The sequence below is a fragment of the Pezoporus occidentalis genome, unplaced genomic scaffold (assembly GCF_034315485.1).
Source record: "Pezoporus occidentalis ecotype Australia unplaced genomic scaffold, CSIRO_AGI_Poc_V1 ctg35, whole genome shotgun sequence".
In the NCBI taxonomy this organism is placed as follows: Eukaryota; Metazoa; Chordata; class Aves; order Psittaciformes; family Psittacidae; genus Pezoporus; species Pezoporus occidentalis.
Window position 1 is genome coordinate 4,358,089 of NW_026915483.1, and position 24,955 is coordinate 4,383,043.

Here is a 24,955-nt window from a genome sequence, read left to right on the forward strand (position 1 = left end):
GCCTGAGTCAGGCAGTGCTGGGTGTAGGAGGCTGGTATTGAATGCTGTCCCTTGAAGATTTAGTTGTCTGGTCTAGGTGAGCTGTTGCTAAGTGTTTCTCAGAGTGATGTGCCAGAGACAGGTCTGCTCTTATGGAGATGAGGAAGAGCAGGTAGTACCACATCCCCCTACTCCAGCCTTATCCACTCAGGACACACAAGTTTTGAGTTCCTGTCCTGCCTGTGACTCAAAATGTGGGATGGAACCAAGTCCACCACGCTTTGGGCTGCCCAAACCAATAAACCATGGGGTTTTGAGGTGTCTCTTTTGCAGGAGGTGGTCTGTTTTGCCTTGTGTAGTTTTCATTGAACAGGTATGAGCAGGAGTGGCTTGGTGTAACACAAGGGAGTGAGCATTCACCTGCTTCAGGAAGTAGTTACTTGCACAAAGTGAAACAGTTCTACCAGGAGGCAGGGAAAATGTGCTCAGAAATTACACGACTTTCAGAAATAACTGCTTCTAAAAAGTAGTCGCCCAAATCTCTGTAGTAGAGGTCACAGCATGAAACATGGGGACTTGCATATGAGCAGTGATATTTGGGGCATAGACTGATGGATGAAGGGGAAAAGTCTTTAGGGTTATGGGAACCAGAGATTCCTGAATGGTTGCAGGCAGGCAGTGAAGTCAAAAGAAGGAATGGGCTCTCTGGTACTGATGGCCAGGGACCTCTCTGAGTTGTATACATTGGTGAGGAAGTTGTTGGTCAAAGGTGAATATTAAGACAAGTATACGTATTTCTGAAGAGCATTTAAGATTTTAGGAATGTGAAATCATTCCTGGTACATCCAGAGAAGTCTGAGTCTGTACAGAAGTGAGTTAAGGAGTAGAGTAAGGCAGGAGATGAAACAAGGTTGTCTCTATCACAAGCTTGTTGCACAACTTACAGTTTCAGTCTAATTGCAAAACTATTTTGCAGGTAATAATTTGGTTCCCAGCTAATACAGCTTTTGATACTTACTGTAGCAAGCTGTGCTGTAAGAGCTGTTAGCTCTGAAGATGCCAGCAAGGACTTCGTTTCTCAATTGTGTCAAGTAATGAAAAGCGTGAAATGGATCTGCCTGTGAAGAGGGTCTTAAAGGTTTTGGAGCTGCCCCTGTAAGGAAAGGAAGGCTGGCTTCAAGTGGCCTAGTCCTGCATGTTTGCAGGGCTGGGGAGGGTCTTGTGGTCTTTCTGATGTTTCCCAAAGGAATCGGCCACCCTACCTTTACCTCAGTGTCCTGCCTTCTGGGAGAGATCCCTCTGATAAGGCAGTAATTAACATCCTTCCAAAGGAGTTGTGAAAGGAGACAATTAAGTATCCTTCACTTAGCCTTTCTAATGAAGGTGCTTGTAGGAGTTGTGCTGGGGTACTTTATCTCTGTAGGACAAGGTTTCCCTCCTTTGGGTCTGCACTGATCTCTTGCACAGTCTAGGGAAGGGTGTTCATGGGTCTCAGGTGGGATCTTTAAGGATTTGTTCTCTGAAACTGTTGACCATTTGGCCTTTTGTGTTCCACTTGAAACTATTAATAGACCTGCAGAGGAGCAGGTCCAATGATACTGTGTTCCTGAATGCTGTTCTGCTGTGCCAAGTGTTGGCTGTGTACCAGCTCAATGAAAGGAGGCTGGTGAGAAAAGTTGGCTCTCGTGGTGAGCTGTGACCTGGAGCACCTCTTTCTGATGGTGGTTACAGTCTCAGCTGATAATCCCACCATTTTCATGCCCAGAGCTTCTCCTGGACAGCCTGGACATTGAAGCTGCTTTAGGTAGGCACAAGAGACACATGGAAAAGGACAGGTCTTGCTTTCCCAGGACCATGCTATCATTATGGTGCAGTGTTCAGCAGATTGTGGTGATGCTCTGCTCTGCCATCCTGATTGGCTGATGTGGAAAACCTGCAGCACTGCAGGAAAACACATATTAATGATCTAAAGTAGTGAGTTCTTGCAGCTCCTCCTTGGTTAGGTACTGGGTTTGCTCACTTGCCTGTTTTCTCCTGTTGAAATGTGCTATGAGCTGGAAGACGGGACTGGTTTGTATGGTTACCAGTCTCATCCCCTGCTATCTGATAACTCCTGCCCCGTTGCTATGAAACGTGTTAGTGAGATGCCGTGTAAAAGGGATGAATATCCATCTGTAACTGCAGAGAGGTTTTTCTGTGGCTCATCGCTCGCTGATCTTTCTGATCAGTTTTCTAATTGTGCTGGTGGTGGATTTGAATGTTGTCACACAATTATCTGACGTGTGTTTCCCATCTGTAATTTAATACACTTCCACTGAGTTTATTAAATAGCACAGCGCAGAAAATCGCAATATCTGTCCTCGTTGTCTCTTTTCAGTGGGTTTCTATTTTGTGGCAAGGACTTTCACAGCTCTTGATATTCCAATTCTGTAATCACTGTTTATTCTAAGACAGCTTCCCCTGTATTTAAGAGCTACAGGATCAGACTATGCTTTGGAAAAATGCTAAATTTGGCTGCTTGCAGTCATCCAAAGTACATAGGTTGTTCAGTAGGTGCTGTTTGGCTTCTTGTAGCGCCATAGGGAATGGCGGCTATGTGGCGGAAATGCAGTTCCTCCTTACTGTATGTAGCATAGGTAAAAATAAGCGGTTGCATTAGAAACTGTGCTTTACTTGGTTGCACTAAGAAACTGTGTGTGCTTTATTTGGTGGCACTTACAGAGCACCCTGGCAGCAGAAAGACTGATGCTCTAGAACTTCAAGATTGTATGGATCGCGTTGCATTTCTGCTGGAACAAAAATATAACAGGCTCAGCATTCGCACTTTCCACTTGTGTATTGTTTTCTCTTCATTTTGTGTATTTAGAAAAAGCTATGCCCTGCAAACTGCTGGTTTAGTGTTTTCTGTGGAATGAAAGCCATCTGCAGGATTTAACTGAATTTCATCGAAGTTTTTGTTAACAGGCTCTTTTCTGTTTCCTGGCATTCTGTTAGATGAAGATGAGAATCCAAGTTAAAATTAAGTGAGTTACCTGTGTGCTGGTTTATGACCTGGAATCTTAGAAACAACTTGGGCTTGTTTGAAGTTGTAAAAGTAATGGGAATATCAAAATGATACGTAGGGTCTTCCATAAGCATTCTTCCTGAGCAAATGCGTGCCATAAGCTGCTTTTTTTTTTTCCCCTAATATATTTTGAATCTTTGGCATAGTGGGGGCTGCAAGTTAAAGAAAGCATCTAGCATTCGTGCCGAGGCTTCTTTGAAAGAGATCAGACTTAAATGCCAACTGAAGTTAAGCGTATGTTTAAAGACCTCCCTTGATCAAGCCTTCATTCAGCAAAACACTTCCATGTATTTTTTATTTCAGAATCCTAAATAATTCAATGGGTTTTGTGCTGGCAGGTTTAAACTTGTTGCAGCCCTAAGGCTGTAACGAACGCGGGAGTGCTCCAGGAAACCATAAGCACATGAACTGTGCTGCTCATCTATTTGTGCTTGAGTTTCAGCGTATGGTTTGAATACGTGGTTGGACTGGGAGAAGAGTGTTCAGCATATGACAGGCTGCTAAATCTGATGTACTTTTGAGCCTGACACTGTGACTTTAATTTATTCTGCTTTTGTTGAAATACTACTTGGAAAAGTAAAAAATCCCACTGAGAAGAGAAATGCATAATCTTTTCAATGCGAGGTGCAGAATGAACAGATCTTCAGTATGGTCTGTCTAACAGAGGAAGAGCTCTATCAGTAAGTTTTCTTTTCATCTTTTCCCACAAAAGACTTAACTGCCCATTTATTTTTTGATGCTCTGATAATAGCGTTGGCTTACATAGTAATTTTTTGGGGTGGTAGGGTTTTTTTTGGTAGGTTGTTCTCAAAGCCAACCACAGTGATGTTAGTCTGATACAAGGTGTCATGTGGATCGGTTCTGAAAATTTGGAATAGGGTTGGTTCCAGCAGTCTTAAGTTTTTCCCAGTGGCTGTGTAGAATCAGAGAGTCAGTGAGGTGATGCCCCTGGAGATCATCTCATCCAGCTCCATTGCTCGTCATGTTGAGTAGATTGCTCAGAGCCATGTCTCAATGGGTTTTGAGTATCTCCAAAGACAGAGACACTGCAGCCTCTCTTGGTAACCTCTTCCAGTTTTGATGAGCTTCACAGCAGAAGTGTGGTTTTATTTGGTTGTTGTGGGGTTTTCTGAATTGTACATAGCTCATACCTAAACTGCTGTTTTGACTTGTCTATCACAATGCGCAGTAGATGGAGTATGCAGGAGGCTCCACACCTTCTCCCTAAGTTGCCCTCCTTCAGCTTTGCTTTTCTAAGTAAGGCCAGGAATGTCTTTATCTAAACTGTTGCAATTTGTCCCAAAAGCAGTTGATGGTACAGGCATAGGTAAAGACCTGGTAGGCAGAACTTGTGTCTTTTTTAGTCTTGGTTCAAAGCTGCCAGGCTTTCTTCATCTTGATTTAACCTTGTTTGACACAAACTGTGTTTTGCTCCGTCATTCCTTGTTGTGAATGGATGCAAAGCACCCCACAGCATAACATTACATTAAATAAGCACTTCAGCTTCAGTGCAGAGGTTGCGTACAGTGCTGCAAAACCATACCTTGGTGGTGGTTGTGCAAAGCATTTGACAGATGTTCATTGCTTTTGATGTTATCTGGACTGTTTAACGTGCATAATAATTCCACCAGGCTGTTGACTAAAATATTCCAGTTCTTTGATGCACCAGCACTAACTTGCCTGCTATGAATTCACACACTAAAGTCAAAATTACTTCTAAAATAGTAAACATGAACTTTGGCCATTTCATGCTCTGGGATAATTCTAGAATCGGTTCCTCAGTGTGCTTGCGCAAAGGGCCTTTTTGTAACCCACAGCTGGGTCTCTGCTCATCACGACAGCATACAACACACTCTGCCAAGCTATATTAAAGAAGTATCACATGGAATTGAGTATCAAGGCTTCAGCCAGGACTGATCTTTCCTTGGCTGTCCTGCATTGCGCAGCTACCTGGAAACATCAGTTTTCTGCAGGTTGCTTCTGGTAGCCTTAAGGTCCAGCAAACTGGAGATCTTAGAGAATGTGTTCTTTAGCATAAAAAAATGTTTATTGGATTTACTGGAAAAGTTTAATTCAGAGGTGCCTTCTAGGGTAAAATAAAGCAGTTGAATGCCAACCTTTAATGACACTGTCAATAGCAAGTAAGAGTCCAGTGCTATGTCATGCCATAGCTGTCTTACTTCATTCACTTGGTGTCAGACACAGAAATGAACATGTGCTGCACAGTCTCCAGTTTGTATTTTCTGAGGCTGCATTTGTTTCTCTCTACTGTCAGGCTCTGACATGTTTCAGTAACTGGAGTTGACTGGCAATAACAAAACATCAAGAATAGAAAATAAACTATATTTACTGCTCCGGACTTTGCTCCTTTTGCATTTCCCATAACTATTGAGAAAGAGGCAGAAAGTTAAGGGTGCTTTCCTGGAATAGCACTTTCTGGGAAAGAGACTTGGTTGCTTATTGCCATCTAGAAGCTCCAAACAAACCTGAGACACAGTAGACTCAATGGTCCTTCTTACTTTAAGGTTATAGATGAGGACTGTGTCTGCATTTGTGCAGTCCTTTAGGGCTTTTCTCATGTAAAGGAGTGACTTTGGATGATAAACAGCGTGCAGCAATACCTGTCCTCCCAGGCAGGTACAGCTTAGCTGTTAGGTGCCTCAGTGACAAAATTAATACCATGTGAATGCTGAATGTTGGTAAGACTTGCCTCTGCCTGTACTACGTGCAGTGAGAGTTTTTTGCCCCATTGCTTTTCTTTGCCTTCACTTAGTGGTATGTACAGGGCAAATGAGGAGAAGCAGGTTGGGTCAAGAGGTCTGTACATCTGCTTGCAAAGGCCCATTTTGAAATGCTACTGGATTATCTCACTGTAGATGCCAGATTCAGGAGCAGGAGAAGCCCTGTTCTCTGTCCTCTGGGTAGAATGTGGGACCCTGGGAGGTCTCACTGTGAGAGCTGCTGCTTAAATAAAGCTGTTGGGGCAGTTTAACTCTGCAGTGCTTAACTTCAATTAAGTTGTCAAGCCTAACATTGCTTTAGGCATTAATAGAGTTTCACTCTCACTTAAAAATCTGGTTTAGTAATTAACCTCCATTTTATTCTGGAGTTCAGAAGGTGCTTGTTTAGTGCAGCAAATCTAATGTCATGTGAATTAAAACATGAAAGATACTCAGTAATGAGAGACTGGAACAGGGTAGTGCAGAAATTAGATTATATGCAGTTTACAGGGCGTTCTGAGGTACTGCCTCATCTCTGCATTGCTCAGTTAAGGAATGTTCTGGAAATTAGTAATGGAGTTTGGATTTCTGTTGTTGCACATGGAATTTTTATTGCACTTAGGTTTATTGTGCAGCTTCTTCTGCAATCTGGACATTGTGACAGTGCAACACAAGCTGTGAGATGTTTAGAGAGGCTGTGAGGAAAGTATATAAAGATAGAGGGACCCTGGGTTCATCTGGGTGATAAGAACTAATAGTTGAGATCCCCTTCTCTGTTGTAACTGAAGACTCAACCCAAACTCCATCACGTTCTGCTGAATTTATTGGAGAGGCACAGGAGGATGGTGAGTGGAAGGAGAATTACATCTATAGACAGCAGAACTGCTTCATAAAACTTGGCCTGGCCATTGTGATATCTTTGGTAGCTTTCTTCATGCTTCTTCGTACCCGTTTTACATCCCACCACAGCTATTACTGTTACAAAGAAAAGCAGTCCCCGGCTTTTCTGGCGAGAGGACTGTTTATCATTGACGTATAGCTGTGTGCTGCTGCTCCTGTCTGTAAGAGTGGAGCTGCTGTGCAAGGGGAAATGGGTTTAATTTTCCCCAAGAAGTGTCAGGCTTATTGCATGTATGAATGGAGTATGTGTCAGCTGCTGAGTCTCATGAGTTTCAGAACTGAACTGACTGCTAGCATTACAGCAATTCATATGGGCTGATCTGCCTTTGGACAGAAGGTACAGGCCTTCAAACAGGCCAGAAAAGCGCACCAGTTTCTGCTGCCAAGGGGTTTTGTGTGGCTGCAGGGGTAAGGGGCAGCTTTCAGCTTTTCTACTGAACACTGCATGCACAAAGTGTTGTTTAGGCATCTTTTTCAGTCTGGGAATTGGGGACTATGTAAAAGCACCGATTCAGAACATGACAAAGGCATTTGCAGAGCAGTACTGTCATGCTTTTGCCCTGTCACGTGCATTCTAATGTTAAAGCACACTTCTACCAGTTCTCTGGTATTGTCTACTACAGGAGACTTCAGAGGTGAAGATGCAGGAGGCTCAGTGTTCACCCAGCCACCTCTATAGCTTAGATACGTGTAATCAAAGGCTTTGTCTTTTCTATCATTGGAGTGAATTAAGGGGAAAAACAACCTCTAACCAATTACTTCACTCCTTTAGTTCCAAGGCTGTAATGTGAGGTAAAAGTTCATCTTCTGAATGCCAGCAGAGGGACTATGCACTGTGCGGGGTGGGGTTTGGGCTGTTGCTGCAAGGTACAGCCATGCCCATCTCTGCCTTGAGCCCCAGTCCTGCACCCAGGGAAGGAGCTGGCTGCTAAATGGCTGCAGGGAGGTTTGGTTTATCTCGCTGAGTCAGTGGGAAAGGACCACACATGCATCGGCTTGCTGAACTGACTTGTAACTGTGTGACTGTAGCACAAGGCTCAAGCCAGGGCAGGGTTGAGAACCAGACTGTGGGAAGGCAGGACTCCTCCTTCTGTAGCAGCTTGCAGTTATGCTGAGTATTAGATGAAGCATGAAATCATGCTGCAGACCTAATAAAAACGTGGTAAAAGTAATGTGTGAGTTGTATGGTTGCTGACCTGTGGTTGGTTTTCTGTCTGCAGCTGAATTTTGCTGTCTTACAAACAACATTCCAGTCGAAAGTGTGACAAGTACCATGCTTACAGCCAGTGACATCTTTACTAGTGAGTCCAGTTTGATGACTTCATAGGACTGATTCTTGACATACTGAATCTCTTAAATGAATGAGCAGTAGTGCCAGTGGTCTGGTAACCTGCCAGCACTCTTGAGCTTTATGTTTACTCCATAGGAGCCACATCCCAAATATGGCTCACTGAGCTCGTCACCTTACGGCTCAAGCATAGTTTAGTTAATTCTGTGTAATAATTTACTGGTGTCAGCTATCCTGCAGTAGTTATCTGTGTGCAAAGTCCTGGTTCATAGCAAATATGATGTAATGCAGGTTAATGCTAGCCTCTTTGACTGTAGACTAAGCTAAGCTGTTTTAGCACACATAGGCTGTGGTCTAACAGCACACGTGGCTGCTCTCACTGCTTAGCTGCTGAATGGTAAGTTTTTAAGCCAAGGTGTTTTGATTGGCCACCACTGAAACCTGGAATCACTTGTGTTAACTTCAGCTGTAACGTCCAAGTCATCTTGTGTTAATCCGTTTTCCATGGGAGACAGAACACGTAGATAATGGATGAAACGGGATTAAATTCTTCCAGTGTGTAGCCACTGCTGGTAACTGTGGACTAGTTTGACAGGGTTCACATCTGTGTTAACTTTCAGAAGACAACATGAAGCTATTATGCAGTTACTTCCCACTCCAGGATCTGCACATCAATTAGGAGAGGCTGCTTACTCATGCTCCTCAAAAGTTGTGCCAAAATAGCTGTTACATTATGTCAGAGCCCATATTTTCATCTTGAACAATTAATCAGAATATAAACCTTGTTCTTCCTCGGCAGCTTTGTATAGAGACCTAGGACTTTGATACGAAGTACCTTGGAGCTGTGCTGGTTGAAGAGGACTCCTCTGTAGTTGGCACACGTCAGGGAAATTATTATGAAATGTGATGTTATTTTGCCAGCGGTATATCTAGGAAGCTCCAACAACAAAGTCCTCTATAAACAGCATTTGTTCTGCATGTTATGACTTACTCTACTATAATGCTTAGGATCCCTGCTTGGGACCCAGCATCCCATGCTGCCAGTAGGTGCTGTGTGAGCACGAAGGAAGGTGGTGGGCTGCTTCACAGCAGATCAGCAGTCTGAGAATAAGATACAAGAAGCAGATGGCTACATGGGAAAACAATGAGGCAGAGCTGTCAGTGTGATGGGAAGGAGTCCGAGTGCACCCACTGCCTCGCTGTTGTCGGCATGCTGCCCAGGGAAGAGGTCTTGAGACAGACAAGGTGGATCATAGAGCAGGTACAATTGGAGGCACCTCTGAGCACCTCCTGTTATAAATAGGAGAAAGCTCTGAGCAGGCGCTGTTGAAGTGTGGCGTTTTTGGTGATAAGCTTGCAGCTATTGTCAAGCATCTGTGGTTCCAGATCCCAGCCTTGTCTCCTTGGATAGCTGGTAGCGGTTCATGGTGGTCCAGAGATTCGTGGTAGCATAGCCTCGGGCAGGTGTAGCATCTCAATTAGTATGTGATGTGCCAAGGAGGCAGTGTCCGTGGAGAAGTGACAAAACCTTTCGTCATGAAAACAGAAAAATATGGGCATTACTGAGGCTTTTGGTCTTACACAGAACCTGCAGATCTGTCTCCTGACTTTCCAGGCTGTCCTTGTATAAGAGCTGCCTGATAGTGCTATACAGGAGCTCCTTTTTCCAAAGAACAGAGAAGTCTCAAATGTAATTACATGAATTATTGTACTGTGCAACACACAACCTGAACAAGGATCCTGTAGAGAGGAAGGTACCATCACACTGAAGGCTAAGGTCTGTTCCATGTGTCTTGCTCCTAATTCATGATTTTCTGTGTGTTTTGCCAAATACCTTGTAATACAGGGAAAATAACTTGGAAAAGATGGTGTGTAATAAAAATAGAAGCACTTGCTCCAATTCTTCCATATGTTAATGGCTGGATTTTAGGCAAGAGATTCCAGTAAGGTGTGCCAACAGTCTGAATACCTGCTCGTGCTGCTGCCCTCTTTCCATGAGAAAGCTTTTTGGGTTAGAGACAAGGGTGAAGTCATAGGGGGTGTTTGGTATCTCTATGAATTGGATCCAATTCTGTGTGAATTTGTTAGAAGAAATGAAGTATTGTAATTCCTGAGGTACCAGCAAGGTTCCTGCTTCAGAAATCATATCTTGCTTCCATTTATTTCTTCCTTACTAGAAAATTCATGGTGAGTGAATAAATCCATCATGTTGGAGGCCATCTGGAAATAGCTGGAGCAGGCTGAATTTGTACATGATACTTGTTAAAAACTTTTCAAAGACCCTTTCTTGGGGGAAGGGGAGGATGGAAGCCTGGAACAAGGTTTAATAGGAGAAACAGATTAGGATTCAGTACATAGGAAATCTAATGTTTTCACTGAAAAAAGAAATAGAGACAGGGGAGTTAGATGATGATTTAATACAAATGCTGAGCCATTAAAGTGCAGCTCTGCCAGTGGCTGTTCTCTTGGTTTATTCTCTTCTACCAGCTAATGTGTATGACTTCAAGATGCAGACCACTTTTCCATCACTTGACAGGGTACTTGTGTTAGAAGTAAATACTGCAAGGCAATAATATGGGTTTGTAGGGAAAGAAATAAGTTTAAGCAGGTAGTTAATGGATTTGGTTGCTGCAGGGAGCTGTGGAGTTAGTTTGTACTAGTAGGTTCAAGGAAAGATAGACCATTTCAGGGACAAAACAGACACTACTGGGAACTGGACTGCGGTTGCTCTATCCCGTAGTTAATCACTGGATGCTGGAGGGTTACAAGGCAGCAGAGCACAAGTAGTAGCTGTGCTTGTGTGCTTTCCTGTTGGAGATGGCATGCTGAGCTGGGTGGACCATGAGTCTGCTTATTCCATGTGTTTGCCCAGTGCCTGGAATTTGGGTACCAGTCAGCTGAGCTCTATAGCAGGTTGGATGTCTAGTTCCTTCTTTCGCTATTTCAAATCCAGGAACATCTCGTCAAGTCTGGGCTAATGAATCATTGCAAATGCTTGATGTGTTGGCAGCTACATGCCACCCAGCTTCACACTCTGTTCTGCTGCCATCATTTTAAGAAACTATTGGAACACTGCCTTCCCCCCCGAAAAAAGAGTATATCCAAAGATCTGGGAACTAATGTATGCAACCCTCCCCCGGCTTATTTGTACCAAGATGCTTGGGTAGGCCTTGGTATTAATTCTAGCTGCAAAGCAGGTTTTAGTCAAGAAATCAAAAGCTTGGATATCATTTACTCTGAGTAGGTAACTGAGCCAGTTAATCCAGAATTGATGAAGAAAGCTCATCGGGGTTGGGAGAACTCCAAGGCACCAAAATCTCCCAAGTTCCTAACAGTGAGCTATATGGTGCTTTGCTTGACATGAGATATTAGTCGTTATCCTGTCAGTGATGTTTGTTAGTTTGATTTAGTGTTTATTTAGAGTTCGAGTCATGTTCATCTTTGTATGTACAAGAGACTTGTTTATCCTCCTTATGTATTAGTTCAGTTGCTAGATTAACTGAAATCTGTACTTCCATCAACTATTCGTCATCTTTTATTTGACTTGCAAGGTTCATATCATGATCTACTTCAACATGTATGTTAAAACAGCTTCTAAAGGCTGCCTTTCTTTGGGGGAGCAGATGCCTAGTGAGTGTGATCTGCTTCCCTCTGTTTGGCTGGGGGGTCAGTAGGCAATATTTGTACTTCCAGCAGGGAAGAAATGTTATGAAAGTACATGGTCCTCTCCTGACCAGGTACTTAATGGACCTTTGGTTTTTCACCCCGCATCCATGCAACTCCTTGACTCTTTGCTTTCTGGAGCAGACCACAAGTCACATTGCAAGTGAGCCTGGCCAGAGGAAGAGTTTCCATTTTACTGAGGGGTGAAATCAAGGACTGTGTTTTGGCTGGATGTCGTGATTCAGGCCTTCTCTTCAAATCCAAAGGATGTGAAGTCCAGTCCTCTTCTCCAAGAACTTAAAACCTTTTCCAGTGTTTGAAAAGCTTCCTGCTCTCCTGGGCTAGTGCTCCTGCCTTTTATTTTTCTCCGTTTCTGCAGTGTCAGGAAGAAAAAATAAATCTGTAACCCAAGTAATATTCTAAATATAGAAGTGCTAGTTTAAAAATGAGAAATCTTTCTGATGGCTTCAAAATGGGTTTTGTAATAAAAGGAAATGTATTTGACACTGCCAGAATTTACAGTCCCACCAGAGGCTTGTGAAATAACTGCTACAGCAAACATCCTGGGCTGTAATGGAGCTTGTTGACACGTATGGGTTACTGAAGGGTATTTCTGGCTGTTGCTATGAGGATGGGTTAGCAGGAAAAAAATACATTCTTTGCAACTCCTGCAGAGCCCTGTCTGTACCATCAGCTTTTAAAAAGAGTGGTTTAATAAAAGGTGGCTAAAGAGGGAGACTGTCTTTCAAAATGGGTATCAGAGTATGACCACTGGGAGCTAGGAGGAAGGGGTTATGAGTAAATCTGGTGTGAGTGGTACTCAGGCTAATGCTGCTTTTGGTCGTTTAACTGACTAGAAAACTGTTTTACTCAAGTCCCTGCAACTTGTCCTTCTAAATCCTTTCAGGCTTCAGCCTCTCTACAGCTGCTCCACAAGTAAAGGTCCCAGTTATTCCCAGGTGGCATAATGACTTTAATGGACTCAGTAATTGTTGCAGGAAGGTGGTGTAGTGGTCTTTAGGTGATGTCAAATGCAGAGACTGCTCTGAGCCATTTGACGAGATTTCAGCTATTTCTTAATCTATTTGACAGCAATTTATTTGTAGTACTTATTCATAGGTGTATCCATGGGTTTGATACATAGTGGCATAGCCATAAAGAATTACACTAGAAGGAGTGTACTTTGCTATGATTTCTGCTTCGTCTAATTCAGGAGATGCTGAAAATGTATAGGGGAGAGGGAGCGGGAGCTTCTGCCCAGCTTCTCATAGTGTCCAAAAATAAAACACTATGGGGAGACTTAATTGCTGATGATAGAAAGCAAAATAAATGTCTGTAAGAACTTTTCTGCTATCAAAAATTAAGTTTCAGATGGAAATAAGACTGTTAAAAAGTATCGACGTTTGATCAGTAAAATTGTCTATTACAATGCAAAACTGGGGCTCTGGTACCTCCTACAGTTTCCCATCTCATTCACTGACATATGCATGGGGCTTGCACCGTATTATTTTCATCTGCAGGTCTCTTAAGGGTTTTGCTGCTTGTCTGTCGGTCTTTGACTGCATGAGGGGCTCAGAACATGGAACTCCATGGTACATTGGATATTAAGGATTTGCTTTAATCTTTTGCTAAAGATCAATTTCTCATACTGAGTGACAGTGGCTTAGCTGGCAACCCCCCAGTTTTAAAGCTGCGTTTTCCAGCCATGTTTAGGCCTGTGCCTCTGTGTAACCTGCTTCTGTGGGAGATGGGGCTTTGAATACCTTTTGTTGTGCTTTTAATTTGCGAGCTTCCAGTGCCCACACACCACCCATTACTGTTGGAGCCCTGCACTGAGGACCACCGCTCCAGGCTCTGCTTGTTCTCGGTACTTGGTGCAAACACCTCCATGAGCTCTCAGAGATGTTTCAGGTTACATAAACCAGAATTTTAAATAGTGCATTTTTCACAACATTTGGAGCACGTGTTTGTGAATATAAATTCTCAGCGCAGTGCCAGCAGAGTTACTTCAACAGATGCAGAACTCTGTTACTAAGAATAGTTTCTGCAGTTATCTCCCCACACAAATTTTCTCCTTGGGCATTTGCAATGTGCTTATCAACACTGCAGAAGATCATGTATGTATGTTCACAGGGCTTTTTTGTCCCCAGAAAACAGCCTGCAAGCTTTCTACTCTCAGGAGCTATTGAAGCTCTTCAGAAGCCACACTAAGTTTCAATTGATGAAAGGGAATTCTGCATGGAAGGATTTGGGTACAAACACAATAAGGAAATTTAGCAATCCCTCTTTTTTTGTTCCTTTTGTTCTTGCTTTCCCTTAGTAAACAGCAACACTTGCTGGCAAGAATGGGAATAACAGATCAATCTGCTTATTTTCAGTTGTTGCATTCGTGTTTGTTAGTCATCCAGCTCTTTTATAGCTGTTACCCAGTGAAGGATTTACCTCGTGGGGAGGAAGATATAATGTGTTGGCACAAGATGCAGGCTCCTTCCTAAGAACATTAAGGCTGTAAAAGCACCTGAAGTCACATCTAGATTTTACACGTTTGAATGAAAGCTGAATCCTCAGCATTTTCCCACTGAAAGAAACAGTGCTCTCAGGAGTTAGGCCAGTGCTTGGTCACCAGTAGGCACAAGAAAGAAGTAATTGAAGGTTGCCTTGTTCCTCATTTGCTGAGCAGCAGAACTTTTATAGGGTGTGAAACTGTGGTTATTAACCATAGTTAATGGGGATTGCCTCATTCTCATACACTGTTAAGAGTAACTGTTGGTTACTCTGTTCAAGCTGTGCTTCTGTTGCCAGTGATGTCAGGAGATTTACTTCATTTAAATAAGAACAAAGGCCTTGTCTTGGTATATTAGTAGTCAGTGAAGGTGAACATAAATGCAATAGGAACAACATACTGAAAATAAGCACACTTTTAAAGGTATTTGAGTGCTTAATTCCTGTTGTTGTCAAACAGAAGTGCCCTTACACAATAAAAATATGGCCTAGAGAAAAGGAAGAGTCGAAACTAACGAAGAGACTTTGGATCTGATAAAGTAAAGCCAGAAAGGGGAAAAATGGGGGGAAGAATAAAAAATAACTGGTTTTGATGGAGGTTCGGGCAGCTAACTTGATTTGCCGTGGTGTCCTTTCTGGGTGACATCACATCTGGGATTTTTGTGCATGTTTTAGGTTAAGTTGTGAGATTTCATTGTTTCTTGTGCATGGGACAACACAGCCCTAAATCTTTGGATGACTTTAAAAACAAAGTGAAAGTTTTTGTAGAAATATGTGGAATAACACATGTTGCTTTGGTGAGGAGGAAGAACCCTTTGCATGTGGCATAATTTTCCTGTAAACATCACTGTTGCATGAATGCTATGGAATTGGCAGTTGGATGCTCTTGGATAACTGAGGCCAGAATGAAAGTGCTGGAGGGAATGCACCTCTCCATGCTTTTGGAGTAGCAGGGAATAAGCTTCCCTACTAAATGTTTTGTAATTTCTTTTGACGTGCTTGATAGTGTCTGTTGTGAAGGATGGTGGTATTGATGGTGTGGTCTGTTGTGGTGGTTCTCATCTTCCTAATGTGGGTTCCAGTTTGTTGGCATCACCAGCTGTGGCAGGTCCAACCTCCGTGGGTGTTGTCCCTCCCTCACTCCAGTTTCTTCACCAACATCTGGATATTTTAGAGTTCAAACCCCTTTTTTTCCAAAGGTGGCATTTCTTGTACTCAGCTTGTGCATTTGTGATGCAGACGGTATTTCTTAAAAAATATGGGGGTGGGGGAAATCTGTGCTGGATTATTTACAAGATTCCCTAAATTTGGAGCTACCAATCCCAGTTTGGCTCTAAGTGTTACAGTCTTTTTCTCAGCTAATGACTGCCAACTTGCAAATCCACCTCTAGTCTGGATTCGTTTCCTGACAACATTGTACAAACTGGAGTTGGAAGGAAGCGTAGCCAGGCCAAGGAGCCTGGAACCTGCTGTCACGTACTTTGCTTGTCTCTACCTGGGAGCAAAAGTGATCCCTGAAGTTCTGTAGGATTCCCCCCTTGAAACAGGGAGTAGGAGTATGGGGAGGCAAAGGAAAGCTTGGGATTTTCCATATTCTTGTGCCTAATTTAAACCAGTGATTCAGACAGCCGAGGGAGGCAGTTTATCTGTTCAGCTATGGTATAGGCGTTGCCTCTTCTCCTGCCAAATACCTTTGAGGATAGAAAGGGACAACATGGTCCTTCTGGAAACCTGAGAAGCATGATGGTGGTTAAACAGGAATAAAGTAAACTTCTTGTGGGTTCTGAGTCTGCTGAGCCTGTGCTGCTATTTAGCCCTAGTAGAAGAGAGCAGGGATTGTAACAGAATTCAGGGAGAAAGCCTTTAATCGATGTGTGAGGTGTCCCTGCCCATGGCAGGGGTTTTGGAACTAGATGATCTTAAAGTCCTTCCCAACCTTTCTTTTAATCCTTTGCAACTGTAACTATTCTGTTCTTGTTTATGGGAGACCTTTATATCTGACTGATCTGGGTAACTTACTGTTTTGTGTCTCCAGGAGAAGGCTACTGTATGTGGCTTTGTCTTCCCAGCAGCTGTGGTAGCCCATAGTGATAGAGTGCTGCGTGCTGTAGGTCTGAGATAAGTGTTGGAAATCTACATGTTTATTTCTGAAACACCGTACAAATGTAATAACTTCTGAAGATCAGCTATAGATTACCAAATACTTGGTGAGTCATACCTTCCCCTTGCTGCTTTGGTTTCTTTAGTATGTCATAAACGCTTAGGAAAGCTCATTCATCCCAGATAGGTGTGAAATCAATCTTTGATGCATAGGGTTGTGACTCAGGGAGTGGAAACAAAAAGGCCACTTGGTGTAATGTCTGCTGCTGTGCTGTTGCCAGATGCCTTGAGCAGAGGGGGGCAATCTCTTCTGCTGTGGTTTGTTTGGGAGATGCTTTGAAGATTATGGATCTCTTCCATATAACATATACCAATTAACTGTGATTAGGAGTGTTGTAGGTAATAGCTCTGCTATGAGGATGAAAAGATGAATAGCACAGGATATGAAGGTATTGGCTGCATATGTGAGGGAAGGCTATGGGGCATTGGGAGTCTTGTTCCACGGGGAGCGAGGTGGCAGGGAAGCGGGAGGGAGTTGGGCCAGGCAGGAGCTTTGTCTGGAGGGTTTCTGGGGCAGGCATCGGCAGCAGGCTGGGAGCTGACATCAAGGTGAGTTTCTGCTTTACCTTCTTGCTCTGGTTTCAGTTTGTTGTATGTGTGCCTTTGGCCCTTCTTGTGGAGTAAGTGGGGCCACATCTCTAGAAGATCTTTCAGTCTTTTTTCCAAGGGGAGCTTGGAGCCTTCAGACTCTGCCTCTTGCCTGTTCTTTCTGGCTTGAAATTAAGGATGTCACATTCTTTGCTGTGAGAACTTTCCTTATCCTGTCATGTCTATCTTCTGTCCCTCTCAGCAGTGCTGTGAGGCTCCCCATCCCTTGCTTCCTGTACTTGCTCTTTCATCCTGGAAGGGTTTTTGTTTATTAGTAAAGCGAACTGGCTGCCATAACTTAATACATGTCCTTCACTTGCTTCCCACCTTGGAAGTCAGGATTCCAGATTTGTCCTGTGTTACAGCACATCTGCTTCACCTTCCTGAGCCATTTGCTGTGTGTTCATCTGCCTTGTCCTACAGAGTACTGTTTTGTGATTGTTCTCCTTGTGAGCCTTTTAAAATGGTCTTACTAATGAACTGTGCTGCAAGCTGAGAGACTGGCAGGAAGCTGGTCCCATGTTTTTATGGGAATCTCTGCAGTGTTCCCACCAGATGCTACCTACTGCAGAGCTTGCTATGACAGGGAAAGATAACCAGCCTCTTGCACCCTGCCACTGTAAGGCTGATGGAGCAGCTTTCAGGGTGCTTTTGTGCTCTGTGTGTTTGAGCTGTGTTGGTGTGCCTGTAATTTGCACTGGGCGGACAAACAGGCTGCTTATTGCTCCTGTGATTGCCCAGGAAATGTTCTGTCAACTCCACCCTTTCTTCCTGATGTGTAGCACTTCCCACTGATCCAGTGTTGAGCTAAGCTGGAGAGAGGAGCAGAGAACTGGGTGAGTCATCTCACAAAGCCTTTACAGCAGGTGTCTCACCTGATACGTGATACGCTTGCTGTGCTTTCTTGTCGTTTGTGGTATTTTTCTGCCCCATCTCTTCAGTTTCTTTGGGTTGTTCTTTGTCAAGGTGCCCTTAATAGAAGGCACCCGCTTTTCCCATCTGTCTCTGTTTTCCCTTCTTTCCCCTGAGATCTGTGTCCTTGCCTATGGCAGAGGGGTTGGAACGACATGATCTTTAAAGTCCCTTCCAACCCACACCATTGTATGATCTTTAGCTTGCCAGTGCAGGGGGTTAAATTGGCAAGTAAAGGTGATTTTGAGATGCTTTCTGCTGCAAAACTTCCTGTGGCAGTATTATATGCAATCAGTTGTGCTTATAAGGAATGAAGGGGAGGTTCAGTGGAGCAGTGAGGAAGGAGAGGGCAGACTACCAGCTTACAACGTGTTTCACGTAAAAGCTTCTCTCTGTTAGCCTTGTCTCATCAAAGTGAGTTGATCATTAACTTCAGTATGGAAAAAGTGTTCCTCCTTCCTATTTCCCCTTTCTTCAAAGGGAAGAAGAGATCCATGGTAGGAAGTGACTGGGTTTTGTTTTATTGTTATTATTAAAATAAGACAAACTCACTCCTTTAGCTAGCATCTGTTGTAAGCACTGCTGTGTTCTGGCACTCTTTTGTCTCCTCCCGTGGTACTTATGTTGTCTGTCTTCTATAATAAGTTCTTCGGGACATGAGTGGTCATGTTTGCTATTTGTGTAGTGGTGTTTGTACAAGATGCTGATTGATGTTGACTGCTTCTTTGTGCTGTGGCAGTGCAAACAAATAATTAAGTAGCTTATATGTGGCAGGTAGAGACTTGGTGTATGTATGAGTAAATGTGCACAAACCCCATGATATGCTAATACATGGCACTGGGGAGATGTATAAAAAGCTTAGGTTTTGGATAAAAAAGCTGTTTTTAGGTAGGGGGAGAGAGCAATCCCACCCACAGTGCGTAAAATACCCAGTATGTTTAAGGGAATGTAGCAAAACAGAAACCTCTGTGTATGGGTTGCTGTCTGTTGGAATTGCAGAAGCAAGTCATTTAGCAGCTGGTTTGTTCAATGCTTTCAAATATAATTGTAACTTTTAATGCAGACGGGCACAACCTTTACACGCTTAACTAATTTCATTCAAATATGTATGGCAAATGAAAGTTTTTATCTTCATCAATTTTTTACCTACTCTGAAATAAGACTGGTAAGAGAGGCCTCCAGTAAGTCCATTTTGACATGGGCCGCTCTTCAGCTCCTCCATCACTGGGAGAAATGTTCTATGGTTTCTTCTTAAAAACTGTAAATATTTAAGGGGAACAGAACTTCTGGGTGGGAACTGCCCAATTAAAAGTATTCAGAGCTATGTGTTTATTTATAACATTTATGAATAATTATTACTCAAAGTCTGAGTATTATTTTCTTGGGAAGTCCCTCATTAGAAACTCTGCATCATCAAGGGTGAACCGTACTGTTACTTAACTAGTTTCGGTTCCCAACTGGGCAGAGACGTGAGGAAAAACTGCAGAGGCAAATACAGCACGCTGTCAGTAAGAAAGCAAATCTTCCACCATCCTAGATACTTTTCAGACTTACTTTTCTTTGTTTTCCTGAACTTAAGAGCAGCTGCTTGTGCAGTGAAATGTTGTGAATATGGAGTATTGTTCTGGGTAGCTGAGGGAGAAGCCAGGGAGAGTGGTGTGTGCTTCCCCCACTTTAATGCCAGTGCTGGGCATCCCTAAGCCTGCCATGTACCTTCTACCAGTCTGCATGCCCTCAGTGCAGCTCTGCTTGGGTTATACATCCAAGTATTTGGCCTCTTTCCATTTTCTTTAGAACAGGGACCATTGTTTGTGCCTAGACAACAGTGGCTTGTTTTCTAATTCAAAAAATGCCTTATAGAAGAGGCCTTTGTCATCCTGCTTTGCAAATAGGGAAATAGAAACAGAAAAGGGAGTATCTTATCCCCAGGTGATGTAGATGAACAGCAGTCAGGGACAGAGCCCTGGTCCTTTTTAAGCCCTATAGTAATTTACATCTGATACTGTTGTCACTAAGCATAACTCTCCTGTGAGCTTCTTAGAATAAGTTTATTACAAAATGTTTCAGAACACAAATAACCTTTCCCTCTGTGCAGACAGAACCAGCTTATTGCAGTTACTCATTATTGTGTCCTTAAGCTGCTGGCAGTGATAGTGTGTGACAGGTAGGAATAGCTCAATAGTCAGTGCTGGAGATACAGGGCTGGAGAGACGTGGCAGGTGGTAATAACACATGCAACAGGCTACTTCTCATCCTTTAGGTTACTGGAAAAGGAAGTTCTTGTGCTGTCTGCTCATGGCTGGGTCCAGGAAGCCTCTCCTGCATGGTCCCACATGCCGAGAGTGAACTGTGACCAGCTCACTTCTTGAAGCTGTCATTTTGTTACACAACACTTGTATCTTTGACCTTTCCTTAAACAGAACAAAATCAAAAGCCATTGAGGTTTCTTGTTCTCAGTTCTTCAGTAATCTTTTTTTTTCTTTCTTTTTTTACTTCTTTTTTAAGAGCTGATGCTGTTCTTCTTGGACCTGTATGTATGCATCTCTTGTACCTTCTGTCTTGCTCCACATTGACCCCAACAAGTATTCCTCCATCCTTACTATGTTGATACTCACTTGCGTTCTCCACACTGTTTTCTGGCCCTGTCTTTACTCATCACTCATATCACCTGCCCTGATACCTGGCTCTCACTTTCTCATGCTGCAGCCCCTCCTGTGCCGCATCCCTTGGGGCTGTTCTTTGCATTCCGACTGTTGTCCTGGCAGCTTCTTCTCCACATCTCTTATTTTCTTGCATTTTCCGTCCCCCTTTCTCCTAAAGGAGGCCTCTCGTGCTGCATCCTTTCTTTTGATGTGAATTCTCCCACTTTATTCTCTCTGTCTTGTCCTCTCTCTGTATTATTGAAGACTAAGTGAAATTTCTGTAGCTTTGTACCTAATAGCTGGATCTTGATTCTTTGTGTTTTCACTCACTCCAGCTGTATCTTTCCACTTCGTAGTGTTTTGTACAGCACAAATGCAAGCATCCCCAGAGCTCTTTTATGTGAATTTACTTCATTTTGGATTTGAAGGGTAGGAAAGCAGGTAATACAGAAATGAAGGACAGTAGTAATAGTTAAAAATTCAGATAGCGGGACAAGGAGAGGCTACTTTCTGTATTGAGAACTTTTTGTTAACAACAGAAGTGGAAACGCTAAGGATATTGCTAACTGGCCACTTCTGAGACCAGTCTAGGATGGGCGACCATGCACTTGTGGCAGGACATAAGTTTGCTTTGCATTCAGGAGGGGTTCTGACTTCTCCAGGACTTTTTTCCTTTTATCCTCTGTTTGGCTATCCATTAATCCTTATGTCCATGACCCAAACTAGCCATAACGTGGGCTTTGTAGTTTAAATCTCACTGTGATTTTTTTTTTCTTTTTTTTTTTTTGCCTGTTTACTCAGAATTGTTTGCTTCCGTGGCTAGCAGTGGGATAACTAGGATTTAGCGTGAAAGCTGTACTGCATGACGCTGGTGATGTTAAAGCCTCACTGTGCCTCTGTCGTAGAAGGGGAGGAATTCGGATGTGGTGACTTGATTTAGCATGTTCCCATCATACAATAAAGAAAAACTTGCCAACTGAATGGGAAGTGATGGCTTGATTGCGTTAAGATTATTCTATTCTGTTCATAAGTGATTATTTCCTGTTTCCCCACCCCCTTCCTCCTCCAAACTAATCAAATTGAAGCCGAGCTGCTTTTGCATCTCAGAACTGGGCTTCTTCAAAATGTATTGAAAAGGAATAAATTAATGTTTTTATAGTTACATTATTAATTTATACAAAATCTCAGTTGTTCCATAACGGCAGTGGGGTTTTTTGTTTATGCAACCAGTGGCATGTGAAAAATCTCTTTGTTGCTAATGATGATCTGTCTGTTGACATGCTATTGGACTTCATGGTATTTTAGATTTGGTCAACCATTAAGCAACTGTTTTCTTACAGTTTGGTAGTTTAATTATGTGAGAAAGTAGGTGCCGGAACTGGTAGAGCTGTAATATAACTGCTAACCTCACAGGAGAGAATTAGGTTTGTCCAGTGTCCTGTTTGTCATTTTGCCCTGCTTGTCTTGTGTGAGAAACACCAAAATGCAGCCTAATGAATTTGTCTACTAAAAGCTTACATTCCACCCATTGCAATGTTTCTGTTGATCTGTTGAAGTAGTTTCCTTGTAAACTCTTGGGTTGCTCATGTCCTGTGACCATGACGGCTACAAGAAAATCTTTTTTTTTTTTTATTACAAGAATATAACTTTTGATGTTTCAGGTGAATGGATTTGTTCATCAGCTGCTCTTAGAAACTACTTTGCAGATGCATCCTGCAGTCATCTGTCCTAGTTTCTTTCATATTTAGGGAAGGCAGAGGAGCTGTACTGAACGCTGTTAAGGTTGACCAAGGGTGATCTGGACCATCTACTTTGAGTCTAAGTTCTAGCCCAAGACCTTTAAGCAATGTTTTTTCTATGTGGACACTTGAGTCCAGCTCATGTTATCTGCAGCATGTCATCATAAGCTTGCGATGAGGAATAGGAAAGACTTCCTCTTGCAGATCTCCCACGTACAATGTTATTTCACCAAATGTGAAGCTGTTTTTTCTGGGGCTGTTATTTGGGTTTTTTTTTGTGTGTGCATATGCTGCTACTGGAAGGTGTTACTTGTCACAGGAATAGCCATCCTTTGGGAGCAGTCTTTCCTGTCTTCAGCAAGGAGCTCAACTTTTGTTTCTACCTGAGATTTGAACCCTTGGTAATAATGTGGTGAATGTCCTTTTGTTTTGAGGTATGTTGGCTGCAGGAGGGATGCTTAAAGTGTTCTGTGTGACAGTGCACCCTAAGTAGTGATCAAGGAGCTAAACTGAAGTCAGCCATCCTTTATTTTCTGACATTTAGGCACTTTCTGTTATCTCTGTCCTAAGCCTTGCTGTTTTGTGTCTCTTTTTTTACGTAGAAATTAGTACTTGCATTCAGTTGCAATGCAACTGAACTCGGAGGGAAGTGCTGGGACATGGTTATCTCCCCTCTCCCCTCCGGTTCTTCATGCTAACCAGAGAGACCAGCAGTGTTTTCTTCAGAAGCTTTGGGAAGACTTGTTGTCAAGATGTGTGTGCTGCTGTGCCTGATGGATTGAATGACACTGCCAGATGGATGGTATGCTCAAGCGGCTCTGACCATTGGCTTGGGTTTTAGACATTGCATGTCTAAAGGCTTAGTCACCTATTAGATGGAAATGTTTTAAATAGTTTTCTTTTAGTTTACTGAACAAGGCTCACTAAATTATTCCAAAATCGATGGAATATTGTTTGTTCTTACTGCAATAAACAGTTACTTAAAAACGTTTGGAAAAGTTTCCTCAGTGTATGCTTCGGTCTTTCTCTTGACCTGAAATTGCTTATTAACTTGGTGATGTACCAAGGCTGCTCTCAGAAATAGATCATCAAATACACCCTCTACTACTCCGCTCAGTCACTGTGTGTGTTTCCTTTAAAATGCTGCAAGAAGCACAGATATAGCTGGAGCACCTACTGTGGAGCCAGGGACAGAAATAAACATGACATTATTATTTTAGACTTGGGCACAGTTCTGACTGGTGGTGTGCCTTGATAACTTTGACAACTAATATTTTTAAGCAGACTTTAAGGTTGGTAGGCTTTACTGGTTTAGTGGCTAAGCCGTTCTCATACCAGCTTTTTTCTCTGAGGTTCTTGGTTTGGTGTTCATATCCTTCTCTGCTGTTACAGAGAGCCAAGGTTGTGCTTTTTTTCCCTTGTCATACAGAAGTGGCTCTCCCTTTGTTACCTTACTAAAGCACTTCTCTAGCATTTTTGCCTCCCTTCCTGCACTGAAACTTCTAAATTTAGTAACATCAAAGCCCAAAGGTTAGAATTGTGCTTTAAATTTGACACAACTCGTTTTGGTTGCATTGTGCCCATTCAAACTGTTAAATGGCTATTCTCTTTCTTCTGCTTGAGCTTTAGGAGCCATCAGCAGCTTGCCAATGGAGTTTGACCACTGGGCTGCTCTGGGTTTATGTCACTGTTATTACTCCCACCGCTATGCCAATAGCTGTCTTTATATTTGCAGTATCACTAGCTACAGGCCTTTCTATTTTAAGAATCCCTGGCATGTTGTAGCCTTTCCAGAACATGATTTGCACTCTTAGGGAAAACGAAAGATGCATCCAACAGAAAGCAGCAAGCTTGCAGAAGTTTGGATGTACATCAAGTTTCCTTGAGGTGTAACTTAAGAGAAATGACGTCTGGTTATGAATTATGACTGCTAGAAGATTTCTATCACAAGGAGAGATTCTGACCAATTCTGCTTAATTTTTCCCAATGCACATACACTGGTAATGTACTATATTCAGTGCTGTGAATAGACATTCACTCAAACCTTAAATGCAGTGTGTCAGTAATGTCGAGTTGTGACTGGCACTAGTGTTTGGTAAAGATGCTCCACCATGCTCCTCCAAGCTATAATCTTTTCCTAAACCTTGCTTAAAGGTAACCAAGGTATCTTGGGCACTGGCACTGTTGTAAAATAGCAGCATGCTAACAACCTGTGTGTGTGTGTGTGCGCACGCATGTGCTAGATTTGAAGAAGAGCAAACGTTGAGGGCTGACTCACCACATTGTTGTTTCGGGGGGAAGGAGGGAGGTTGAGCTGCTCATCACTCCCTTACAGTCAGATTTGATCCGTTAGTATTTTAGGAAGGCAGTTAGGGAAATCTGCCATCTCCGCATGGCATTCTGTGCTGGGCATGCTTGACGGGGAGAGGAGAATGTATGTAAGGGCTTAGTGGTTTCGTGTTGGCTCAGCTAGCTCAATTTTAGGAGTTGTCAACGTTATTAAAAGCTTGCAAGGTATCTGTATTTAACTGCATTAAAAGAGTTTGGCTGGTAGGAACACTCAACCTCTGAATCTCTTAAAGTTACAGTAGGTCAACAGAAAAACTCGCTTATAAGGATTAATAAAAAATACAACAAGGGCCCTGTGAGAAAATGACTGTTGTGGAGCCTTGTGTAGGAATGCATGCACAGAGCAGTTATTGAAGAGTAACAAGAGTCTTGTTGCAACTATAAATGTTCTTCTGTATCTTTCCAAGGGGTAATGAGTGGCTGGACCGCATCATTCTTGACCCCATCTG

The 24,955-nt window shown here is 42.8% G+C and overlaps 1 protein-coding gene across 7 annotated transcripts in view; it reads left to right on the plus strand.

The window, feature by feature from the left end:
* The window catches only part of MITF (melanocyte inducing transcription factor), a 102,273-nt gene that overhangs the window by 9,965 nt on the left and 67,353 nt on the right, over positions 1–24,955 (plus strand). The window contains exon 1 of one of the 7 annotated variants that reach the window (XM_062630307.1): positions 16,192–16,825. The exons of 3 other annotated variants lie outside the window; for them this stretch is intronic. In XM_062630307.1, coding sequence (XP_062486291.1) covers positions 16,644–16,825 — 182 coding nt within the window. In that variant the 5' untranslated portion in view covers positions 16,192–16,643. Of the gene's footprint in view, positions 1–16,191; positions 16,826–24,955 lie in introns of those variants that run through there. 3 more of the 7 variants (XM_062630310.1, XM_062630308.1, XM_062630312.1) reach the window with 3 other exon arrangements.